General features: G+C 41.5%; 3 protein-coding genes across 9 annotated transcripts; 2 read left to right on the top strand and 1 right to left on the bottom strand.

The window, feature by feature from the left end:
* Window positions 1–3,580: 3,580 nt before the first annotated feature.
* dhrs1 (dehydrogenase/reductase (SDR family) member 1) lies at window positions 3,581–12,510 on the top strand. Of its 2 annotated transcripts, none has more exons than XM_076973218.1 (9): window positions 3,581–3,619; window positions 5,616–5,759; window positions 6,269–6,412; window positions 7,206–7,285; window positions 7,430–7,562; window positions 7,725–7,865; window positions 9,297–9,366; window positions 11,727–11,807; window positions 11,929–12,510. In XM_076973218.1, exons 2-9 carry the CDS (start codon window positions 5,616–5,618, stop codon window positions 12,063–12,065), a joined length of 930 nt encoding a protein of 309 aa, XP_076829333.1. In that variant the 5' UTR covers window positions 3,581–3,619; the 3' UTR covers window positions 12,066–12,510. The 2 variants fall into 2 exon arrangements, with proteins under 2 accessions (XP_076829333.1, XP_076829332.1); XM_076973217.1 differs by lacking the exon at window positions 3,581–3,619 and adding an exon at window positions 3,650–3,972.
* A 745-nt stretch (window positions 12,511–13,255) lies between these two features.
* On the top strand, window positions 13,256–19,880 carry homeza (homeobox and leucine zipper encoding a). The gene is made up of 2 exons (XM_076972721.1): window positions 13,256–13,503; window positions 16,136–19,880. Exon 2 carries the CDS (start codon window positions 16,165–16,167, stop codon window positions 18,163–18,165), a length of 2,001 nt encoding a protein of 666 aa, XP_076828836.1. The 5' UTR covers window positions 13,256–13,503; window positions 16,136–16,164; the 3' UTR covers window positions 18,166–19,880.
* Window positions 19,781–25,525, bottom strand: LOC143475021 (E3 ubiquitin-protein ligase RNF212B-like). Of its 6 annotated transcripts, none has more exons than XM_076972727.1 (13): window positions 25,285–25,525; window positions 24,939–25,040; window positions 24,777–24,829; window positions 23,989–24,063; window positions 23,114–23,220; window positions 22,077–22,158; window positions 21,755–21,783; window positions 21,548–21,591; window positions 21,340–21,364; window positions 21,180–21,237; window positions 21,008–21,068; window positions 20,515–20,545; window positions 19,787–20,434 (listed from the first exon to the last, which is right to left on the bottom strand). In XM_076972727.1, exons 2-13 carry the CDS (start codon window positions 25,036–25,038, stop codon window positions 20,347–20,349), a joined length of 753 nt encoding a protein of 250 aa, XP_076828842.1. In that variant the 5' UTR covers window positions 25,039–25,040; window positions 25,285–25,525; the 3' UTR covers window positions 19,787–20,346. The 6 variants fall into 6 exon arrangements, with proteins under 6 accessions (XP_076828845.1, XP_076828842.1, XP_076828843.1 ...); XM_076972728.1 differs by having other exon boundaries at window positions 25,363–25,525; XM_076972725.1 differs by having other exon boundaries at window positions 19,788–20,434; window positions 25,169–25,525.
* Window positions 25,526–25,798: the final 273 nt, after the last annotated feature.

Genomic DNA, 25,798 nt, shown 5'->3' with positions numbered 1-25,798 from the left:
AACTCCTATATAATAAAACAAAACAAAAAACATTTTGCACTTTGTATTGCAGTTCAATTGAATGGAACATTCTGTTGCTCCTTCGTTGAGTCAACAGGTAGGTGTACGTCAAGCTGCTGGTCTGTGTCCTGGGCAGATGTTGGCATGTGGAGTGCATCGTGCTCCAAGGTTTTTACTTTTGTTTGTTGCCATATTTAGCAACAACGCAAGGTAGGAAACATAGGAGCCTGTAACAACGCAGAACAAATCCTGTTTGTAAAGGAAGGACGACTGCACTGCACATCTTAATGGCTGAATACACACATCTTAATGCCTGGAAACACACAACTGCTTTCATAAATTATATTCTTGTCACTCAAAGTCTCACTTCCATTCCTCAGATGAGATTTCAAAAAGAGAGAACTGCTCCATGTAAAAGTTCATATCTACACCTCACCTCCTCCACCACTTCTTTTTTCTATGTGCCATTCCCTGAACCTCACTGTTCTTTTCCTCCTTTCCATCCCTCTGTTCAGTTTTCCTTTCCTCATTTATCACGAGTGACAGATCTCTGATATGGATATAAAAACAAATTCTAAAACTATCGCTAATGTGATTTTTCACAATACAGTACATGACATACAAACCGTAGAAGACACTTTTCCAGCACCCACATACCTGCACCAAAGCATCTCTGTAGCTCTGGAAAAAACACTTCTTTGCACGTTCACAGTAGATGCATTATGGGGTGTAGATCTGGGATAAATCTTGAGGGATCTTGAAGCCTGTTCACTCATTCATGTTGTTACTGGTGTCCTGCTGATCTCGCCGTTGATGTTATCCTCAGGGGTAGCAGCTCCTCGGGAGAAAGGTGGAGCACTGGTCACAGTAGAAACAGCAGCAGAGACCTCCAGGTCAATCGAAATATCCTCCATTTGAGTCAAAACCAGAGGAGCCTTAGAAACAGAAACAGTAACAGAACTGCCAAAATGATTCTTCACTAAGATCAAGAAATGAGCAGAACAGAGCCATCTCCCCACCCCACAAGTGTACCTGTTCACGAGCTCCTATCTGCTGGAGGAGCTTCTTAGTATTTTCACTCAGGTTGGTGATGGGTGACAGACGAGTCCTGGCATTCCACATGTGTGGAGATTCAGAGGGAGGTGGAGAAGCTGCTGGCACGATGCTTGGGCTGTTAGGCCAAGCACTACGGGGAGCTGCTCCAACAGTCTGTCTGGAGTCGCCTGCTCCTACCCAAGTGGATGGCGAAGTGACATTTGCCCTGGTGGTAGATTTAATGAAGGGCTTCAAGGCAGAAGCAGAAACGGTGGTCTTGTTGATGCAGGACCACAGCTTCTCCTTTCTTGTTGCTTCTGCCTGGGCTGCCTCTTTGTGTTCTCCATCAGGCACCATGTCAGCACTCTTTTCCTCAGACACCCTTTTCTTTATTATGACCGGCAGGCTGGATGCCTGGGTCTCTATTAAAGTGTTACTAGGGTGTCCTTCTCATCCTCCAGGTCAATCAAAACCAGAGGAGCCTAAGAAACAGAAACAGAGCTGCCAAAATGATTCTTCACTAAGATCATGAAATGAGCAGAACAGAGCCATCTCCCCACCCCACAAGTGTACCTGTTCACGAGCTCCTATCTGCTGGAGGAGCTTCTTATTATTTTCACTCAGGTTGGTGATGGGTGGCAGACGAGTCCTGGCATTCCACATGGTAAGTGTACGTCAAGCCGCTGATCTGTGTCCTGGGCAGATGTTGGCATGTGGAGTGCATCGTGCTCCAAGGTTTTTGCTTTTGTTTGTTGCCATATTTAGCATCAACGCAAGATCTCGCTGTTCATGTTATTCGGAGGGCTAGCAGAGACCTCCAGGTCAATCGAAACATCCTCCAGGTGTGGGGAACATATTCTTTGCTTAGCAGTAAACTTAGCAACAATATATTTTGCTTATCAGTAAACTTGATATGAAAAACCAGATAGGAATGCTGCATAAGGTGCATTAAGCTACAAAAAGTATATAGCTTAGGGGCATGACAAAGTTTAAGCAGCGTATTGGTGTAGACTCAGTATCGGAGAACAAGATTGTCCACAGAAGTTTCAAACAATGGTGAAAGGACACAGAGGATACTTTAAGTGGAAAACAGGAAAGAATACCAGTGTGAAAAACAACTCCATCTCTGGAATGAAAGATTACTGAGTGGCAGGTAGATAGGAGAAGAAGCGGTATATAAGCTTGGAGAGCAGCAGTTATTTTCAGATCTCTGGTGGGGAGCATATACATGTTTTGTATTTGTGGGCTCTCCTGAGATATCTCAGTACAATTTTTTGTTTGCTGCAGATTGGTCTGTTGTTTCTAATTATTTCCTTCTGCATCAACGAATATGCTGCGCTGAGGTACTGAAGAGAAGTAGAAGCTCATCAGAGGTCAATCAAAACATCCTCAATTTCAGTAAAAACCAGAAGAGCCTTAGAAACAGAAACGGTAACAGGACCGCTAAAAGGATTCTTCACTAAGATTATGAAAGGAGCAGAACAGATGGTGAGCTTCAGGTAGGAGCATCAGCACGTTCTCTTGTGGCAATGACACATCCAACCCCGGCATCAATACATCCACCGGTTGGCCAGACCATCTCCTAGCTGCTTGTAGGTGCTTGCATGGAATCATCTTGGGTAGAAGCATGCAAAAAATATATACAATACGGGTTGAGTGTGTGGACATCGATTTAAACAACCATTGATTTAAACATACATAGCTCACATGCCAGTGATCAGCATGTGGCTCCAGCAGGCTAATCTATAGCAGCATAACTAAAGGGAGGGGTTCAGAAGTGACCACAGACAGGGTTGCCAACTCTCACGCATTGAGCGTGAGACACATGCATTTCACCGTCTTCACACGCTCACACATCTGATTTCTCACGCCGAAAAAAAAAAATCTAGTTTATTTACCTCTGATCCATATCTATGCCCCTACAACTACAGTGATGCCATGACACAGCTGGATGCATCAACATCTCAGATTACCAGAAATCTCAACATCTGGGGGCCACAGAGCCCCACATCTTCACAAGGGGAATATTAACTGAAGGCTTGATTAAATAGGTGAGTCTTAAGTCTAGATTTAAAGATTGGAGCTGTGTGTGTGTGTCTGTGTTTTGTATGGTTTTAACTTTTACATTTTTTACGTTTAACAATTTTAATTCTTAGCGGGTTTTAGTTAGCTTAATGAAGTGAATGAATGTAATCTTAACACCTTGGAGGATATCATATCCTCCACTTAATGATTATTTTTAGTTTTAGTCCGACCCATGTTGAGTTAATATTTTGATATAGACTTTGTGTGAACTTTGTATTATATCGAATAGGCCGTGTCTCATTTAAGTGCGTTTGCCAAACGCTTCAGTATCAGAGCTTCTGATGTATTCCTTGTAATCAGGTATTTTATATTCACAGTTGCCTGAAAAGCGGTTCTTATTGACTTCACATCGGATTCTTTACTATCAGATAATTCATTCTGTTTATAAAAACATTCGATATTGACACGAACATTTCCAATAATTTACTACTTTAATCACTATGCTGAATCAGCAGCTACGAATAAGAAACCCAACGAATCGTCGGTTTCGAATAAGCAGGTAAGTAGAACCGAAGCGTTTGTCCACCAACACCGGTACACAGTCCGTTTAGACGGCTCGCTGTTGTGCACCGATAAAAGTCCTTAACTTATTTTCCAGTTCCGAAGTCCGTAAATTATTTTGTAGTTCGTCTGGGTGATATTTTCCACCCGACTTCCGTTCCTCCGAAATCTATGTGCATTCACAGGCAGTAGCTGTATTTTACTATAGATTAATTGTACTACCACGGCGTCTTTAGCGAGCTCTGTTGAGGAACGCCCAGTATTGACCGAGGAATTCAGCTTTGTGTGAACTCAAGTTAGATTGGGCCCGTCGAGAGAAGTACTTGCTGCAGGGGCCGAAAAGTCAAACAGGTAATATACATTTTTAATACTGCGGTAAGGTTGTTTCAGCGTTCAATATTCGCCAGACATTCACGTAATGGTCTCGTTATTAAAAAAAAAACCAGATAATATATGCGATAAATACCATGCATGCAGTTCCTACATATTGTGCATTTATTCCCACACAATGGCTTTCAGTAAAGATAGATTTAGGAGATGTGAAAAGATCATTTCCATGAATTAATGATGCATTCATGCTAGGCGGCAAGCGTTTCAATGACAATACTTATTTTCAAAATAGAAGTCGTGGGTGTACTTTTAAACATGTGAATCTGTTAACACACAGGTATGAAGTACATACAAGGAGCAATGCATTTCATGTGCAACTGGACTTGTGAAACATTTCTTACATTTGTGAAAACACACCGAAGCTCAGATTTACCATTTTTACCGTTGGTGGACTATAACAGATGGCGTTCACTATTAACAACATTCAAAGGATGCAGATATATGTCTTTCAGAGACAAAATGAGATACAGTCAGGAAGCAGCAAGGAGAACAGAGAAGAACAGACCACGTGAAGGCCCCAGACAAGTGATCTCCCTTGAGATGGCCGAGAAGTGCAATTGTTGTGTAAAATTAAAAGAATAAGTTATAACATCTTTTGCAAATGTACAGTCAGGAATATTTACAATGAGACCAGCAGTGAGCCACAGGTGGAACAGCTCAAAGTAGAAAGGGTGAGCAGTTCTGATCAGAAAGAAGTTTAGGCAGATGATAGAGTAAAAATGCTGTTATAGGTCAAATATAGGAGCAGCGAAATTGAACCGATGTAACAGATATAAGGCTGAGTAAGGCTATTGTTGAACGTTTGGCCGCGACCTTTGCTCCCCGCCTAGGCCACGACCTCTGTTGAGCCGAACAGTGTTTCACAAATGCCATTAAAATTTGGTTGAGCTTTCTGGTTTATGACACATAAATCAGCGGCTTGTTGACATGTTTTGACAGAATTGGACACATCAACAGTGCTGTCTAGTATTAATTCTTGCAATAGGAGTGATTTGCAAGAGAGAATGTGTTGAGGAGCTCAAAGGATGTGCAGAGAGTAGAAAGAAAAAGCATTATGATGGATGGAGATGGAGAGGTGGGGGTGGTCCACAACAATCACGTGTTTGTTAACTCAATAGTAAACAGTAAACAATAGTAAATATTTCTGTAATTAACATTAAACAATATTACATAGTTCTCAAATACGCGGTAAACATTTATATAATAAGCAGTAAACTAGTAAATATCTATATAATAAACAGTAAACAATAGTACACATTACTATATTAAACATGAAACAGTTGCAAATAGTTCTATAATAAGCATTAAACAATAGTAAACAGTTCTATAATAAACAGTAAACAGTTCTATAGTGATTTTCTCTCAAGCCATGGTACATATTCCGATGCCGCCTTAATACATCAACTTTTCCAGCTGCTGTGACAGACATGTTTAAAAAGAATTTGGCTTGTATTCCACAAGGCTACGTGGTTCGTCGTGGTTCACTGTGGTTCGTCGTGGTTCACTGTGGTTCGTCATAGTTCACTGTGGTTCGTCGTGGTTGATCCTCTCTGAAAGCGTTGCGGAATGTGGTTGTTCAGTAGACGTACATGTGTGTTTGTTAGATGGCACTGTCTGGTTGGGTGTGTGTGGTGACTGGTGCATCTCGGGGAATTGGAAGAGGTATTGCCCTACAGCTGGGTGAAGCTGGGGCTATCGTCTACATTACGGGCAGACAGGCAAAGACCCTTCAAAAGACTTCAGCTGAGGTGAGTCTTCATCTTTCCTACTTGGTAGTGGTGCTGTACACTAAAATATGGCAGTTGTTGTATGCAATGGCACATACATACAATGGTTGTTTGTTACACACAACTCCTCTTAAATTATATTGTTAGCACTCTGGTAACTTGGACTGATTAATATCTTCACTCGGATGCTAATCGCTTTGCACTATCAAAAATGAGGGTGTGAATTCAACAGGTAGTAGCACTTCCAGTTTGATGTGGCTCTAACCCAACCCACCAGTTCCTGGCAACAATCCAAATGTCCCTCAGAAAGTAACTGCACACCAACTGTTAATTGCGGAGAATGTCAAATAAACAGAGGCAGTTGAAAACTGGATGCTTTGTGCTTTTACGTGATGGCTCGGATCCCTTTCTGGTCTGCCATGATCCTCGCTGTGTGCACCGTTTTAACATGTTACTCGAGCATCACCTTTGCATTATGACTGATGCATTGTGGGTAAGCCTGTTGACACTGCGTCTGTACATGAGCACAGGTGAATGAGAGGGGCGGGCAGTGTCTGCCCGTGGTCTGCGACTCCTCCAAGGAGGACGACGTTAAGGAGCTGTTTGAGCGCGTGCAGCGTGAGCAGAACGGAAGGCTCGACATCCTGGTGAACAACGCATACTCCGGAGTGCAGGTCACCTACGCCACACACGTCTGCTTGACAAACTTGTGCTTGTGAACGCAGCTGATTGTCGATTATTCTCGTATCATGACACAAATGATTTGATTGTGACTGGGTGGGACTCTAGATTCGTGTTCCTCAACCCAGCCTCCACAGCCGGTCAGATGCTCCGCGTTTTGGCTCAAGCCCAGCTGCATTAAGATGCAGAAAGCTGCCAATATACCTGAGGCCATTATGATGGCACCACTGTCACCACTTCAGGTGTTGGCAACACGCCAGCCACCTACTAATAAGTGTGTGTGTGTGTGTGTGTGTGTGTGTGTGTGTGTGTGTGTGCGTGCGTGTGTGTGTGTGTGTGTGTGCGTGCGTGTATGAGTGTAGATAGATTTTAAAGCAGGTTATTTGGCAAAAAATATTAACAGTAATTAAAATGCTAAAAATCTGGAAACAGTGGGCATATGTGTAAAATTATCATTTCCATTTCTGATGTAGGTTTACGGATTGGAATCAGCATTTCCACATTAGTAATTATTTTATCATTCAGAAATCGCAAATGGTTGAGAAATCACTTACCTCAGTGGAGACAATCTCTCTCGGGCTTAATACCATCATTCTGTATCATACTTTATACACTACACTTTACACTACAAGCTTGGCTGAGAGTCTTCACCAATTTTTGCCAGTACATTGGAATATTGTATATTGATATAGCATCAGTAACATTAGCAATGTTATTGTTGAGGTTAGCCTTAAAATTAATGCTTTCAAATATGTGATTCATTGCATTTTTTTAATATTCATGCAGGACATTTTTGATAACATGGGAAAGAAGTTCTGGGAGATGGATCCTGCTATTTGGGATTCAATCAACAACACTGGTCTCCGGTAAGAAGCACCTACAGAATTACTATTTGATTTTTTTTTTAGTGTAGGCTTAAACGCAACATGGCCGACACTATTAATAATGGTAGTTTTTGAGGGTCGAGGTGCTGATGTCACGTTGATGCCTGTGCTCCTCCTGTGCTGTAGGGGGCACTATTTCTGCTCTGTGTATGCTGCCAGGATGATGGTGCCTCGGGGGAAGGGCCTGATAGTTGTCATCTCATCCATTGGGGGTTTACGATATATCTTTAACGTGCCCTATGGTATCGGCAAGGCTGCGGTAAGTCATTTAGGACGTCTGGTTCATTTATTATGTGACACCTCTGACAGTTTTATCATATCCGTGACACACAGTGCACACAGTTTGTGTCTGTGCGTTTTTGCGGCTCTCGAGAGCGTGTGGAGAGATGTGTTTGTGGTACTTGCGTGCTTCCTCTCCCAGTGTGACAGACTAGCTGCTGACACGGCAGTGGAGTTGAGGAGAAGAGGGGTGGTGTCCGTCAGCCTCTGGCCTGGGGCAGTCCGCACAGAGCTCGTTTCCCAGAATATACTGCACAATGAAACACTTCGAGGCGAAAACCAAGTAAGAGACACCCTCTTAGCAGAGCTCAACGCGCCCATGTCACTGCGGCCGTTGTTGGCTCTGTTAAAGGTTCAGGTGAAACACAAGCTGTGCTTGGCTTTCACTGTCAAAATGTTATAGCCAGTAAACTTGTATCTTCACACATGACTTTTAAGTTGTTCTTACAGCATACAGAACCATCCTAACGCTATTTGAAACCATGATATATTCCAAAAGCATAAAAAAAAAAAACTTTTTTCATCAAATCAGCGTTTTCGTCCTTAGTCTTCTAATTCCTGTCAGACTTTCAGTCCAGGTCTAGCCCGCTGAAATAGCTTGAGACGAAAGTACACATCCTTACGTCTGTTTGCAAGCAAACACAGATATGTTGCAGTTTAGGTTTTGAATCAGGAGCTGAAATAGAATTAGACTCCATAGATTTACGAGACTAATTTGGGGGGGGGGGGGGGGGGGGGGGATCATTAACAGATTGATTTAAATAACTGGAAGCTTTCATCTTTCTCTTCATCCTGAACGAGGCGACATTGTGCCATGTGACCCCATGGTGGTGTAAGCACACATCAAGGCCAGATCGATGTTAAATTTACTCATTAACTTTTTTAACCTTGATGGCCACCAGTTGATGAAGCTGTTTCAATCCTGTCGTGGAGGACGTCGGCAGTGCCGTTTAAAGAATTCACAGATTTTAACACATGCGGTTTCCCTCACATGCTAATTACCAAGCCCCTCATTGGTAATTGGATAAAAACTATTCTGACACCATCAGATGCAGTGATGATATAAGTTGTATCTTATTGTGTTTTGAATAACTACCATGACCTCTAACACATGTAAACAGTACTGATCTGTGTTATATGTCCAGCCTGTGGTCTGTGTGGGTTTATACTCTTGGGTGACGTGACATTAAGTTGACAGCATTAGGAAGGAACTTGTGTCCAAAGCCACCTGCATATTTCTTCAGTATCATTTGCTACCTAATTTATCAAAAAGACACTGAAAACAGCATAACATTCACAGCACTAAACGTCCTCCTCCTATGTCTGATTGATAACTGGAAACTTGGGCTAAGGCAGGGGTGCCCACAAATTTTCAGGTTGCGAGCTACTTATAAGATGACCAAGTCAGAAAGATCTACCTCGCCCCGATTGTAATTTGTTGATGGGGGGGGGGTATATATATATACCTGGGCGGTGTATATATACAACCGTCAGAGCGGATGGACGATATCCTGTCATTCATCCACTACTTTTTAATGTCATGTGATCTACCCGCATTCCTTCACAATCGACCGACACTTCCGATCGCGATCGACGTAATGGGCACCCCTGGGCTAAGGGTACTCGTTGGAAAACACACCATTGACATTGTTTGTGTGTGTGTGCGTATGGCACCTGTCATCAGCTCTGAGCTGATTTCTTGTTTATCTTCTAGATGAAGGAATTGTTTAGTAATGGTGAGACAACCGAGATGAGCGGGAAATGCATCGTTGAACTGGCCAGAGGTAGGTGGGCCTCATTAAAGCCCTCCTGCCAGAGTGCTTCCTAGTACCTTTGTGTCTGCACGTGTACATTACACAATGTGCAGAACCCAAATCTGTGTGTGTGTGTGTGTGTGTGTAATAATAAATAATAATATGTTTATTTTATATAGCGCCTTTCACAAACCCAAGGTCGCTGTACATACATGAAAGGGGAAAAATACAGGGCTTAGAAAGAGCGGAAATATCAAGAAAAGAGGAAAGTCTTGAGTTGAGTTTTGAAAGTGGAGAGAGAGTCAGAGGAGCGAATAGAGGGAGGTAACGAATTCCAGAGGGTGGGGGCAGCAACACTGAATGATCTGCCACCCATAGTAGATAGTCTGTGTCGTGGGACAGAGAGCAAACCTAGGTTAGAGGACCTGAGCTGACGTGATGAGATATGAAGGTGGAGAAAGTTGGAGAGATAGGAGGGTGCAAGACCATGTAGAGATTTGAATGTTAGGAGTAGGATTTAATAGTGGATGCGTTCAGAGATAGGAAGCCAGTGTAAGTGATGGAGGATAGAAAGTGATGTGTGCAGATTTCTTTGTGGACATTAGAACTCTGGCTGCAGAATTTTGTATCTGTTGTAGGGGGCGAAGTGATTTAGCGGGTAGACCATAAAGCAGAGAGTTACAGTAATCTAGTCTGGAAGTAATGAATGCATGTACCAGGGTTTCGACATCTTTTAGTGAAAGTATGGGGCAGAGCCTGGCAATTTTGCGGAGATGGAAAAAAGCAGATTTACGGATAGAGTTTATGTGTGGAATTAAAGTGAGAGAGGAGTCGAATGAAACGCCAATATATATATATATATATATATATATATATATATATATATATATATATATATATATATACACACACACACGCACACACACACACACACAGTTGTGCTCAAATGTTTACATACCCCGGCAGAATTTTTGCTTTCTTGGCCTTTTCTCAGAGAATATTAATGATAAAACACAAACACACAAGCCTCCAGTTCCTGTAAATTCCTGGGCCGTCTTGCATGAACTGCATGCTTGAGATCTCCCCAGAGTGACTCAATGATGTTGAGGTCAGGAGACTGAGATGGCCACTCCAGAACCTTCACTTTGTTCTGCTGTAGCCAATGACACGTCGACTTGGCCTTGTGTTTTGGATCGTTGTCATGTTGGAGCGTCCAAGTGTGTCCCATGCGCAGCTTCCGGGCTGATGAGTGCAAATTTGCTTCCAGTATTTGCTGATAACGTGCTGCATTCATCTTTCCTTCAACTTTGACCAAGTTTCCTGTGCCTTTTTTGCTCACACGTCCCCAAAACATCAGCGGTCCTCCTCCATACTTTACAGTACGAATTGTGTTCCTTTCAATCAATCAATCAATCAAAGTTTATTTGTATAGCGCTTTTAACAACTCAAGTTGTCGCAAAGCAGCTTTACAGGGTTTACAAGGTTCCTCCTTTCATCATAAGCCTTGTTGACACCTCTCCAAATGTTTATGGTTGTGGCCAAAAAGTTCAATTTTGGTCGCATCACTCCAAATTACATTGTTCCAGAAGTTTTGGGGCTTGTCTCTGTGTTGTTTGGCGTATTGTAGACGAGATGCATTGTGGCATTTGCGCAGTAATGTCTTTCTTCTGGCCACTCGACCATGCAGCCCATTTTTCTTCAGGTGCCTCCTTACTGTGCATCTTGAAACAGCCACACCGCTAGTTTTCAGAGAGTCTTGAATTTCAGCTGATGTTATTTGTGGGTTTTTCTTTGGTTTGGTTTTTACAGAACCCCTGATTTTCCATTTGTTTATCACAGTTTGAACACTGCTGACTGGCATCATCAATTCCTTGGATATATTTTTGTATCCCTTTCCTATTTTATACAGTTCAACTACCTTTTCCCGTAGATCCATTGACAATTCTTTTGCTTTCCCCATGACTCACAATCCAGAAACATCTGGATGAAAGATGCAAGAGTCTGTCTGGATTCCAGAAACTCACTCAGCTTTTATGCACACACACTGATTACAAGCAAACAGGTCACAGGTGAGGATATTACCTTTAGTAGCCATTCAAACCCATTTGTGTCACCTTCTGTGCATGTTATCAGGCCAAAATCACCAGGGTATGTAAACTTTTGATCAGGGTCATTTGGATGTTTTTGGTTGTCATTATAATTTAAAAAGAGAAAAAACAGTGGTTGGACAATAAATGGCTTCACCCAACCAACCATGAGGGGGGGAAAAGGTTTGTGTGTTATCATTAATATTCTCTGAGAAAAGCAAAAATTCTGCCGGGGTATGTAAACATTTGAGCACAACTGTATATAATGAACATTTCTGTTTCCTGTTTGTTCGGGTCAAACAGACGAGAATCTCATGTCGCTAACTGGGAAGGTGTTGTTGACATGTGATCTTGCCAGACGCTATGGACTTCGAGACATTGATGGTAATCGAACATATTTTATATTCAAAAGAAATGGCAGAAGAAAATGTGATGCGTAAGTTGTGTGGAAGTGACCTTAACCTCTCTCTCTCTCTCTCTCTCACACACACACACACACCTGGAGGTCGCAGCGTGGTGGACTACACCTCATTGAAGTTTGTCCTCTCACAGGTGCCGTACCTGTCCTGGCTCTCTGCCGTCATGCCTTCATTTCTCAGAGTGCCACGTTTTGTCCTCACACTGGCCAGTAGCAAATTCTGACGGGTTCAACACTAGATAGACGCATAGATCTGCATTTCTGTATTAATGGCTATTAGTGCAAATTAACAGCGTCCTCTAGAGGCCACTTACGACACAATAGAAATTAATGAATCTCTTGTGGCCTTTCTATTTGTCTCGGTGCGCACAGCTTTCTAGCTGTATATAGTTCCTTGCTTAGATGTTTTCAATCAATACACACTTTTATATTCCTTTTACCCTAAACTGGTTCAGAAAGAATAAAAGGGTAATGTGTTTATGCAATTAGACTCATCCTCAATGCTGTGTGTTTCCTTCCTGTATAGCATGTGTTGTTTTAGTGCTGTTAAAACATTTGCTTGGCATAATGAAATCTTGCTGTAATTCTCTTGTTTAAATGACTATTACCACTACCGCCTGCACCAGTGGACCAGAGATCTGTGTCTCCCAAATATAACAGTACCATAGATGTATGCAGCATGCCTCGTTCTTCAGACTTACATATGATCTTTGTGTTGTTTAATCCTATCATATAGAGTTCAAACTAAACATCAGGTATATTTCAAAAATGGCCCTTATAACCTGAGCTGTATAGTGAATATGGGTTGTAGCTATCTTTGCCCATAATTAATTAGAATTTTTGGGTGTTTAATCGTGTGAGGGATTTTGGCAGGACACAGGTTGACTCATCCTTTCATATCATGTGTGATTCACACTTTTGGAAAGGTGCTAAATCTCAGTCCCCTAAACTGAGAATGGGAAGATGTGGGGGAAATTCATAAAGTTCATGAAGAGCATGTGGCTAATTTCACATCAGCCTTGATCAATGTTCACGACCATTAAATCAGTCAGAAAGTTGCACTAAAGAGCTGTTATATTTATATTTCAATGGCAGGTTAGGAGTTAATAAAATATGTTAGTGATATATGATTTGATATATGATACTTTATATGATTTATATAAAACAATATTTCTGTAAATGTATGTCAAGTCTAAGATGTTTATTCCAATAGAAAGTTTAAAATGTACGCAGGTTAACAAATGCGGGTTGTAGCCTATCCTGCTTAAAATGGCTTGTACGTCCTGAGGGGGGATGACAATATTCATTTAAATCTTCAGTTTGTGGTTAAGCAAAAGGCACATCTGTCCAGGAGCACTATAACCTATTGCAAACGCAACGTTTTACGGGGGTGACGGTTCCCTTGAGGAGTCGGTTTGTAAGCAATCGCCTAATAAACCAGCCGCTCTGTTCTTCCAATCCCCGGCGTGCCCAGATGGGACAGGCACACCCTCGGCCCCATCATGGCAGGAGATAGGAGGACCGGTCCGTTTCCTGTCCTCATCTCCGCCTCGCCTCGGCCGGACAGCGGAAAAACACTTTGGGATTTTCAGAACAAAAGCTCCAGCGGATCATAGTGGGACTGAGTGCCGAGGATCCTGGTAGCTGTGGGGATTTGAAGTGGTGGGTACACCGAACATTTTTTAAAGTTATACTGATGGAATTCCTAGCGGTAAATGAAACTCCGAGATGAAGTTTGAGGTTTTAATTTCGCTCTTTGGAGATGATTTTAAGCGTCCGATGCGTTTGGACTCGCCTGGGAGCTTAAAGGGGAGTCGTGGTCAGTCGGTCGCCGTTTTCCACCGTGTAGTCGAGTTGAATGACTGATAAACAGCGTTGATCGCATGAGATCGTAATAGTTTGGTGGGTCTTCTCGCTGGCTTTGTTGAATAAGTTTATATGTTATATGTTTGTCTCTGAAGAGAGGGCGCCTGTGCAGCCCGGGCGGCTCAGACGCCACAAAAGGGCAAGTAAGGGCATTGTTGTGGACGCTGGGCTTGGACAACGGCCAGTGTGCACCCCACCAATATAAACCGCCCAGGAGTTTCTAAAAACACACAAAAAACCTTACACTAGTCATTTTATTTACACCTGCTCGCTCTTTTAACACGACGCAGCGTACTCTTCCTCCGCCTGAGAAGTTCTCACAGTCCGCTAGCGACTCGGCTCGATATAAACCACACCAGAAACCGCCGGAGCGTAAAAGTGTGGTAGGCGATAGTCTCCAGATATTTAGGAAGGTAGAAATGAAATGAAGGTCTGGGCCCAGTGCGGCGACCCTTAATAACGTAGTCGGAGAGGGTTTTGTTGTTGTGTAAACACACGGTAACTTGTAAAAAAATCAAACCGCCTGTGTTACTTATTAGCGAGATTGGTGGCGTCATTTCCTCCGCTGTGTGTTTAAGGTCAGTGACCAAAACCGGAGGGTTTGTGTGTGTGTGTGGTTTTCACAATATCTAATTAAATGTATCTAAGTGAACGTACATTTGTTGTATCAACTGTCAGCTGTTTCCCCACCGTTTAATGTGAGGTTATTTTGCCACAGGTAAACAAGTTCGTCCCTTCGCGTGTTTTGTTTGGTGCTTAAACTACTCGTGCTGGAGACACTGGGAAACAACAAGGCGATTATTGCTGTTGATTGAGAGTTTATTTTATTAATAAACCTGCATTGTGATTGATTTATACGATTGATTTAAATTTACAGTAATTATCAAACAGGGTTTGCACAACTTTTATGCATATTTTGGATTATTATGCAGAATAACGAAGAAAGGACCAACTAGAGTAGCATGGCGGCCAAGCAGACTACCACTGGTTGAGACCTGAACGTGGTACAAATCACCAGCTTTGGTGTAAAATAAATCACCAGCTTTGCCAGAAGTACAAGGACCGCAGTCTGTGACGTCCAAAAGCCAGACACTGAGTCTGTGAACTCTTGGTGTTCACCTTATTCAACACCACTTATTCAACACCACCTGGTTTCCTTGCTGTGACTTTTCCAGTCAGGGCAGCTCTACGTAATCACACTGAACAGATTATTATTTATTTTATTTTTTAACTACTGTGTTTTGAGTCCTTCTTGTTTATATGAACATTTCAAGTTAATTACTGTTTCAGACTTGTGACTTAAACTTCCCATGTGACCTTTGACCTGCCAAACTTGTTTGTCTCACATGGGTGATGTTTTTTCATATTATTTGATGGCCTTGGTCGTTCCAGTGACTTGCATGCTCCACGCTCCATTTGTGTGGGTTAAACATTGTGTTTGGTAATGACTGGCCTCCTCAGATCTGGTAGTTTAACCAGTGACTGTACCCAAAATGTTTGTCTACACTAAATAAATGGGGTTCGGTAACAATGTATGTCAGGTCTTATAAATATGCATAGTACAATTCAATTTTAAAAGCAGTGATCAAAAAAATAAAAATAAAAAACCCTGATCAGCTGCAGGATATATATCTGAGGATATTCAGCTTCTAAATGAAAGTGTAGTGGCCCTGTTGCAAGCTGACCCAGCTGTACATAGCAAATCATTATGCCACACTAAGCATATTCATTAAGGGTCTGGGCCTAGATTTCTATTAACATGCTTTCTGAAAATGCATGTTTGGGGGGGGGGATGGGACACTATGCCAATGAAACAGACTTTAAATAAGCAATTTATATTAAAACCAAGACTTAAATATGTTCTTTAAAAAATGGGAACTCACCATTCAATCACTGAAAAATGCATCTTTTTAGATGTTCTAGGGGTGTGTGTGTTTTTTCTGAAGGACACTGATCTTGGATTCTGACAATAAGAGACCCATTGTATTTAAGCTTAGTAAGAAATTACACATAATATTTGAAATCACCTTGAAATACTCTGTAGGAACAATTAAGTATGACAGACTGAAGCAGGTGACATGGACAAAAACTACGAATGAGGTCAGATCAATTTGTTAATGGTTAATTTGCATGAAAATATCACACACAATAGACAATTACACCAAAACTGTCTGGAATAACATGTATTATTCTTTTGTGTTGTTTTAATTGTACTCAAGGCTCCTTGCAGTATGTGGGAAAGAATTCAATACACAGCAGGAAAATAAGCCATGATGGGGATATCAGCTAATGTCAGAAATGATGACTGGTATAGTGCAAGAACATTGAATGTGATGACTGTGAAGGAGCTGTGATGATGAGGACAGTGTGATGGTTATTACCAGCCTAGACTGTAGTGAAACCTTTCTAACCCCCCTCTCTTCTTCAGCTTTCAGTAACTGCCAAAAGCCAAGCCTGATGGACGTGCCCAGTGAACATGACATGAAGGTTACCTCTCCTGGAGGTTCACTGTCAAAGAAAGAAGGAAAGTTCAGCAATCCACGCCAGCTCAAGTCCCCAAACCACGTTAACGCCAACGGAAAGGCACCTACAAGCCCCTCTAATCATAAGGTGAAAATGACCAATGGCAGCACAAGAGGGAGTGGTTCAATGAGCTTCAGCACCAACAATAACTCAGTGGTGTGTCTTCCACTGGTGTCAGAGGGACTAAAGCTCGTGTGGACCCAATCTGATCAGACAAAGGAGCTGGACACTATCCCTGAGCTGGTGCAGGCCTTCAATGTCTTCCCCTATCCAACGTCTCAAGAAGTGAGCACACTAGCTAATGTCTGTGCACTTCCACTGGATAAAGTCAAGGTCTGGTTTATGGTACAGCGAATCAAGTATGGAATCAGTTGGGCATCTGAGGACATTGAAGAAACACGCTGTAAGCTAGCAGGTCCAGAGCCTGCAAGAGGCATTGTATATGAAGAAAGTAAGAAAAGAAAGAGATCTGGATGGGATGAGCATGAAGAGGTTGAGGAGAAGGTTCATATGGAGGATTCTGTACACCCTGCGTCTCACAAAAGGCACAAAAACGAATCCCCCGATTTTAAGCTTTCTCCTTCCACAAATTCTCTTTCACCCCATTCACCTTCTCAGAACTCTAATTACTACAGCCATTCCGTGGACAGTCCAGCTACACCACCATCAACTGCCTCACCTAGCCCTCTAAAGTCGTCTTCTGGATCTCAACAGAAGCACAAACGATACAAAAAATCTAAAGCCCAGCTCACTGCTTTGCGCAAGAGCTTCCTTCAAGAGAACTGGCCTGCTGAGACTGAACTCCGACGCCTGCAAGAGGAGACTGGTCTGAGTCGCAACGAAATCCGTAAATGGTTCAGCGACAGTCGTTACCAGCTACGAAATGGCAGGGGGATGCCAGGTTTGGTGTCTCCTGCTGCTGAAGAAGAGAAGAACAATTCTAATTTCCAGCCTTTATCTGAGGGTGAACAGCTTCAGCCTCTGTCCCTGGTCATTGAAAAACAGCAAACGGGCACGCCTGCAAAAGCGGTAGCCCGCAGTAAGAAAGTGCAGAAAAGAGGTTCGAGTAATTCACAGTTTTTTCAGATTTTTCTATCGAACACCCTTGAGGCGTTTGGAGAGGGCGAAATTGACGAAAGTGACACAAACACAGGCTGTGAAGAGAGCTGCGAAGAAGATGGCAAGTCTCACAATACCAATGCAGAAGTAGGAAGTAAACATGACAGCAAGTCCCATGACTCACTGACCCTCTCCGAGCCATCCGTGTCCATTTCGTCGCCACTCTGCCTCACCTCTTCACATGTTTCTACACAGTCATCTCAAAAACTAAGTTCCAAGTCCTCAAAAAAATCTCCGAAAATGTCCGATGCTGCAGTACCCAGTCCCTCTCGTTCTTCAACGTCGTTGACTGCTGCTGGGCGAGTGAGGAAATCCAAAGAGCAACTGGATATACTGAAAGAATACTTTTTGCGTTGCCCATGGCCAAAGAGTGAGGAGTATACACAGTTGGTAGAACTAACATCCCTGCCCCGAGCTGACGTCATCCAGTGGTTTGGGGACACTCGCTATGCCGTGAAGAATGGGCATTTACGCTGGGTGCGTGGTGCTGTCCGCGACCAGATCCTCGCGGAGATAGCAGTGCAGCAAAACGGAGGTGCTGGGGCTGAAGCCAGCAGCTCCAGTGCGATCCCCAAGAATGACAGCATGCGCAAACGCAAGTCTCAGTTGAACAGTGCCTCAAACGTACCAAAGTCAGTATCGGACTCCTTGGATATGCATCCTCTGGAGTTGTATTACCAGCAGACGGGCATATTGCAGGAGAAAGATCTGGATGTTCTTTGCCGAAAGTCAAAGATGAGTTACCAGCAGGTCCGGGACTGGTTTGCGTGCAAGGATGGTGAGACGGCAGAGCTGCAGAATAGTTCTGAAGACTGAAATGGAACGTCTTTTTGATTATCTGCTTTTTCCAGCTGTTTCCAGTGTATCTTCCACCCTATACTGTACATGGATTAAGACACACAGAGTACGAAAAAAATATCTTCGATTGCCTAAATCCAGTTCGCAGATCCAGTTCTTGCTGTTTTCCATGCTTGTGTTTTAGTTTTCTTGCTCCATTTGTTTCTAAATATCTTATTCCTGCCAGGGTAGTCAACACACTGGCTGATTGTTCTGGGTTTTTGTTTTGATGTCTAGCGTCAGCAGTAACTTATTAGAAACGTATGCATAACTTTACTTCTCTTTTAGGTACAGTAGTGCTATGTAGTTGATTGGTAGATAATAATGAAGGCCATATTGTGTGAAGTGAACAGGAGGCCTAATGAGCACTGTGATTACCTATTCACACACAAGCTAAATCTGCAAATCTCCAGGTTTTCATGACTTGCTGCACTTGAATATTGAACCTGGAGTTGAAAGGTTTTCACAACTGTTTAAAGGTTATTTTCATGACACACTTCATTGTATTTGTTGTATATAAATGTGTGGCGCATGTAATGCAAACTGAACACTGGAAATGAACCATAAATATAAGAAAATGGAAGAAACCCCAAAAGTCTCTATCAAAGCAGACAAGCAAAGGTATTGAGGAGATTAGCATTTTTAAACAGTCTTTAAAGGAGCTTCAAAATCAACCTTTCTTGTTAATAATAAAAGTAATACATAGTGTGTGGGAAGTTTCGATTTAGAGCTTATTCACATTCAGGCTGCACATCTATGTAGTTTGTAAACATCTGTCATGTTTGGACTTATGCAGACCCAATAGAACTGTTGGATGGCGTTGGATGCTACAGTGAAGCATGCTGGTTAATTGCACATATCAGCCTATTTAAATAATGAGTTTGAATAATGATTTCATATACATATACAGTCAAATACAAAGTTATTTAATATTTTCCCTTTTAAAGCTGTATTGTCCTATAATGTGCCTTAGACTGCATAGAATCTTTTTTTCTAGGGGTTGGATGACCCTTTTGTTGTATATTCAGCTTGCTGTTTGTAGGTAAATAAACTTACCATGCCCAGTTCAATAGCATATCTTATTAAAGTCAATAGAACTCTGAAGATGGGCATTTTTTTCGTCTTGGTTTAATTTTTAAATCCTATTAACGTACAGACTGTAATGCAATACACTGGAGTTAGTGCTTCCTTAATTCACAGTATGCACTGGCAATAAAGCAATGTAGCATTGATCAGCACAGTCACAGGTTCAGGATGTTCTGATGTACAGCTGATGGGTCTTTGTTTACCTTCCTCAAAGCTTGTGCTTTTTGAGTAGCCATAATCTTGCAACCTTTGCTGTTTCAGTAATCTAAGCATGCACACTGATTGAGAATTACCACAGTCCCATTAAGTCAAGCTGCAATAACTGGAGGTTAAATGTACACTCTATGATACTTTACCTTTTGTATGTTTAGATATATTTTGTAACAAACTGGAGAAGAACACTTTGTAATTGACTTTATATTGAATTCAATTAGAAGACACCCTCCTAGAACTAGTTCATTATAAGGAGTTGTCCTGAGATTTTTTTATTGTAGTTCTTGGTTGTCTTAAAATGAAAAGCAGATTTTTGCTTTTTTTTGTGTAAGAAATAAATTGAATAAATAAATATCTGAAATAAAATGGACTATGTAATGAAAATAAACTGCATTTTGTGTGGCATACAAATATTTAATGTGGTCTGATTTAAGGAAGGGGGACATATGTAATTCTGCTTTTGACAGAGTTAGATTGTTCAATATAACCGAGCTCAATGAGCTTTTAGAACTAGTAGCTAATGAGATTTTTATTAAACCAAAACAGACTGGTTAAACGCATTCTACATATCAGCCCTGACAAAAAGCCAAAAGGTCTAAATGTGCCTGACGTGTTCATTCAGGTCTCTCAGAGTTAAAGAGTTTCTGGGTCTAGATAATCATCTAGTTCACATTTACAGAATCACCTCCAGAAACCAAACTTCAGTATGTAACTACCATGGCGTTTAATGTTGCAATATAATGTAATTATGTAGTTTCCAAGGAAAAGTAAACAACAGGTTTTATAAATGTGGTTATTCAGCTAATGGTGTCAGCCATAGGTGTCTGCCAGTCATTGTTATTACTTGTCTTAGATGTTTAACTACTGCACATTCCATGGCTGCGGAGAGTGGATATTTCTCCTAGGTAGAAACTGGAACTGGAAAATGTTTGGGGTTATGTGGTCTGACCTAAGGCAAAGCACATGAGAGGAAAAGTCATATAAAACTTTTATTTGCATGTTTATTTTGCATAGTAATGTTTAACTTACCTCAGTGGTGTGTTAACGGAGCTTGGTGTCCCTTGAAATGAGAAGAGAAGATTTTTAGTGTGTTCATGTTAGGGCAAAGCCATACGTAATATATATTTTAAAAAAGAAATTTTCACTGGATACAGAGTACGATGGCTTTTTTTCTTGTCTTTCATTGTCAACAAAAGACAACTAACAACATCTTAACAGTTTCTCAGTTAATCAGAAGGATACATATTTGAGAGGTATGAACTAGTCTAGGTTTAAAAACCAGATTGTACATATTGCACCAAAATCAATAGAAATGTCTTTGGGTTTTTTCCCTTATCAAACAACTCAATTTGTGAGGCTTTTTTCCAATTTGTGAAACAAAAATGTAATTTAATGCACTGGAGTCTTTAAAACAATCAATCTACTGTAAATTTCATTGATCAGTGAGATGTCTCTATGTGTCTTCTGTTTCAACCTCTCACTTATTCTGCCATGGTGGTAAAGCTCTGAAATCATTACTCACTAAGCACATGTTCGTGCAGTGACCCCACAGATGAAACTGGAGTGACTGAACCCGGTGGAGTCTATCACATGGAAAGTCGAAGGGGAAAATGTGAAAAACATCTGTACAGAGCAGCAGAGCTGATTTGGTTAAAAAGAATTCAATGGAAATATTCTGTAATAGAAAAACTCACCATCAAGCTGGATCGGGATTGTCGAAATCTCTCCATGGAGTCAGCAGAGCATGGGAGACTGGCAAACGCAAATGATAACTATTTATTTCACGTTTAGCACACAAAGACAGAGTTAGGATAATTAACTGAAATATGGTTTGGTTCTTATACATTTATGTACCTCACAGCCCTGGAGCGAGGAGTGACTGAGAAAGGAAGAGAGAGGTAAGGACACAAAGTAATCCTGTTTCTCCTAAATATTAATGTGTTTCATCTATTAATCCTGTTTCTCCTAAATATTAATACAGTTTCACCTAACTATCAGTGCCATTTCTCCTTACTTTTAATGTAATTGAAGTAATACCCATTAGACCTTTGTTTCTAAGTACCTGGTGATGTGACAGCCACTGGCAGCGACATCCTTGGGGTGTCTCTGCACATTAGCAAATTACCACATAAATACTGTGTTTCATGGCTCCTTAACTAAACAGGATAAACATTAGGCACGCTATATGATTATACAACAAATATAAGCAAGTAATATTAATATACTAGGAGCATATTTCATCACAGTATGCATATGCAATGATAATTACCTATTGGCATTGAATTTCCCAGGTGAGGGCTACACATGAGGGGGAAAGAAATGTAAAAGATATTAGATATTAATATACCACCATGGAAAAATATATCACCAGCTAGTTGTTAAGTAACAAACACAGAAACATAACTGTCTCACCCTTAAAGTGTACATGCACATGGAAATAGAACTGTCTCACCATTACAGCATACACGCACACAGAATCAGAACTGTCTCACCATTACAGCGTACACGCACACAGAAACAGAACTGTCTCACTCTTCCAGCGTACACTCACACAGAAACAGAACTGTCTCACTCTTCCAGCGTACACTCACACAGAAACAGAACTGTCTCACCCTTCTCTGGGAAAGGGGTTTCTTGAGTTCAGTGTTCTCCTTCTTCAGTTCCAACACCTGCCTAAAAAAATTATAAGCACAGAAAATCAGTGCACAGGATCAAACTAGAAGAACACAGCATTGTCAAGGGAAACAGAACCTACAGCCATGTTTATCTGGCATAACTATAAGTCACTTCATACTAAAAACCAGAATATTGCGAGCTCTTCACAGGGGTAATCAGGTAGGCACTTCCCTTCATCTGTGTTTTGCTGAATTAAGCCCACAACACTTCCAGACGTTCTGGAAATATATAAAAATATATATATAACTGGGGGCAGTCATGGTCATGTGGTTAGGGAACTGGTCCTGTGACTGGAGGGTTGTGGGTTCGATTCCCAGGCCTGAGGCCATGACTGAGGTGTCCTTGAGCAAAGCACCCAACCCTATATTGAATAGGGACAGAATCATCAATACTGAAATGGACGCTCTGTCCAACTATCAGACTGTGAACTGAGGCATCCAAGCATAGCCATGCTCAAATATAACACAATCAACAACATGAACAAACTAACTCAGCATGTAGCAGTCGGCACGCCCTGGGTGTGAGTCACACGCTTGTTTAGGCTCATGTGCTGCCTGGCCAGCACACCTCTGACATTTAAGTGTAGCCACTCCTAAAGCACACGTGTGCAATGCTTAGAGTGGGAGTAATAATACAGGTGGGGTCAAATCTGAGGCTAGAGCCTCAGTATTGTGTTTTATTAAACATACTATTAAATATACTGCATCATAATTATTAATGTGACAAGTAATGTGACTTCTTACCATAATTGTTGAATAATAATTATCATCACAGTAGTGCACAGAAAGCACAAATATAGCACTAACCTTCCACAGATCAAGATTTTGCCTGTGCAATGTTTATTTTAATTATCTTAGCTTGTTATCAGACCACAAAAGGGCCCCCAAAACCACTTACTACACCCAATCAAGTTACTACACACAATCACGTTACTTTGAATACATTGCTTTACCTGGACCACTGACCACTGATTTCTACTAGCCTTTTCTCCATTTCCACGCATGCATGTTTGTGGAAGGCTATGACTCTCTCTTTCTGCTTATTCTGGAACATTGCAATCTGAAATGAAATGTAATTATGGCACCAAGGTAAATCCAGAGTAATATACAGCGGTCCACACACAACCAAACACTCAGAAAAGTTTATGTTTCACCAGCCTCAGGTCATTATGAGCAGAAGTACAGGCAAAAGATCTCAAAGATCTCGCTCTTTTGCTGACACGTTTGCAAAAGCTGTGGTCTTTCTTTTTGCCACATGTCAGATATTTTATAAACATTGTATATTCCAGTTGGTACAGTCACTGGTGAAATAGACATTTTATCATTTCTTATATTAAAAAACATCTTCATTCATTGTACAAAATATTTTTTCTTGATGAGCATCTTGGAAATTCAGTCCAAGTCACCAAGTCATTAAGAACAGGACACATCCTGTCAGCCACATCCTTCAAGGAAAAGTAACGCAATGTCACAGGCACCAGATTATGGCACTCTATACTACTTTAGAAATGTCTAATACTGACAGTAGCCACCTTGTAAATCAGATAATATATTCTGATGATCTATTCATGTTGGACAGTAAGGGTAATGAAAATAGCTCACTTTCTTTAAATGAATTAAAAGAATCGTTGCAGCACTATCTGATGATCTGAAATTGGTGTCCTGATAGATCACCCCACAAAACAACATCCAAAGTCCATTTGGAAGCACTAAAAGCTTTTAATATAGTGGAACTTTCTAGATTTTTCGAATGCAAATGCTTTCTATACTTTATTGCCAAAATAATACAGTTTACTAAAACAGTAAATCACAACCCTGAAACTGAGACCTGTGTGACGTGCTCCAGACGACTTTGAAGGAGGTTCACTGGGTCTCTGAAGAACATCCGTTCCTGAGGTTTCATCTTCACCAAAAACCACAAGAGATACAGCAGCAGGGGGAGGGGGGGAACATTATGGGATAAAACATTCAGCACATTTTCTTCCCAGAAAAGTAATGCTTTTCAGTGGCGTAGGATTCATTTCAACTTTGGAGGGGGCACACAACCCTCACACCACCCAACCCAACACATTATTATGAGCATGGATTAACTACATCGAAGATTTTCAGTACAACGAGTTGATGGAGAGGCTTGAGTCATACCATTTCAAGTATCTGTTACACATAAAGGTTTATTAACCTATTCGTAAGAGGCCACTTAAATGGAACACGACACTGCATTTTACCGAGTTAAACCGGTATTGTTCATGAGAAACAATATACACCAGTGTAACCACATCACATTATTATTTTGCACCGTTCAAAACCGTATAAACTGCAGCACGTCGCAAGCAGCAGGTAGGTGTGTGTGTGTGTATGTATACTGTGTAACCTGCGGACAAGCCAGCGGTCCCTGCCTAACGCAGGCACTCTTACCGAGTCGTTAACGTATTTCATTACCCTTCCTCCCGGAGGAGGCCAATATTTAAGAAAATATTGAGAATATATTGAGAATATTTAAGAATTGGTTTCCCGAGGGGAAAAAAACGGTTGCAACCCAAATTCAGGACTTTGTGTACAGTTAAAACGAACTCAATCATCGCCTCGGAAAGTGGAGAAAGCGGCCCAACGCGCTACCTGCTCGGATATCGGCAAATAGCTACAGGAGACTCGACACACGGAGCAGATACCTACGGAGAGAAACGTGAAAACTATTAATTATTATTATTATCAGAAAACACGCAGCGGTCACACGAGAGTGAACCTGTGGTGAATGTAAAACTCTTCGCCGGTGTTCACCTGGTTTCACACAACTCTCACACAGGACGTGGCCGCAGCTCGACACCACGAAGCTCTTCGCTTGTCTCAAGAAACAGTTGTTACAGTGAAACCACTCCATGGCTGTTTGGGGAAATATATTTATAACGTGTAAAAAACACCTTTCCAGTGAAAATATTAGCCAAATTAATTAGCTAGACCGCAAAAAAATGTAACACTATCTACTACATAGCATGTTGTAGCTAACGTACACTAGCGTTTGGCCTGTCCAAATCAGTTAGTTGGATATAGGGACGTTTTTATTAATGTACAGTGTTTTAATCTCGCCAAATTGCTTATATAAATTAAAACTCAGATATGAATGTACTTTAACGCTTCACACCCAGCTAAGCAGCTAAATGCGGACAGCGGCTCTCCCGAGGAACGGTTTGGACCAGCGGTTTACCTCAGAGCGCTGCACGCGCTCGCACGCAGCACCACATCACAAATAAAAGTCTTTTAAATCCGCGTGTCAACAGGGACCAATACCAAGCATAGTGCCAACATGCTGCAGAAATAGTCAGGGATAATCTGTGGCATTATTTAATTTGACCCTGTTATACTTGGATACATTATGTAACTGTAGGCACAGTCAAACTGACCCAATGACTTAAGTGATGGGTGAAGTCTTCCATTAAGTATGAACAAATTAGGAATATGAAATCATTGCCCAATAGAATATTAAATCGCAGTCCATATAAAGGCAGAGCTGAGAATTTGTGGAAGAACCTGAAAAAAAAATGTCTGTGGTACAGGGTATGTGGCCAAACAAACCCCAAAAGTTGTGTGACCATAGCTAGCTCCCCTGAACCAGCCAGAACACCCAACCTAAATCCAACATG

Source organism: Brachyhypopomus gauderio, chromosome 14 (assembly GCF_052324685.1).
Source record: "Brachyhypopomus gauderio isolate BG-103 chromosome 14, BGAUD_0.2, whole genome shotgun sequence".
NCBI lineage: Eukaryota > Metazoa > Chordata > Actinopteri > Gymnotiformes > Hypopomidae > Brachyhypopomus > Brachyhypopomus gauderio.
This window is presented reverse-complemented; position numbering and strand designations above follow the sequence as displayed.

Bases quoted from the DNA above. Each gene is read 5' to 3' on its own strand.
- dhrs1 (XM_076973218.1), top strand. From the start codon at position 5,616: ATGGCACTGTCTGGTTGGGTGTGTGTGGTGACTGGTGCATCTCGGGGA. The intron at 7,563-7,724 runs GTAAGTCATTTA...TTCCTCTCCCAG, and splicing joins ATGGTATCGGCAAGGCTGCG to TGTGACAGACTAGCTGCTGA. The intron at 11,808-11,928 runs GTAATCGAACAT...ACACACCTGGAG, and splicing joins TGGACTTCGAGACATTGATG to GTCGCAGCGTGGTGGACTAC.
- homeza (XM_076972721.1), top strand. From the start codon at position 16,165: ATGGACGTGCCCAGTGAACATGACATGAAGGTTACCTCTCCTGGAGGT.
- LOC143475021 (XM_076972727.1), bottom strand. From the start codon at position 25,038: ATGGAGTGGTTTCACTGTAACAACTGTTTCTTGAGACAAGCGAAGAGC. The intron at 21,592-21,754 runs GTAATTATCATT...GCTAATGTGCAG, and splicing joins GGGAAATTCAATGCCAATAG to AGACACCCCAAGGATGTCGC. The intron at 21,069-21,179 runs GTGAGTTTTTCT...TCCATGTGATAG, and splicing joins AATCCCGATCCAGCTTGATG to ACTCCACCGGGTTCAGTCAC.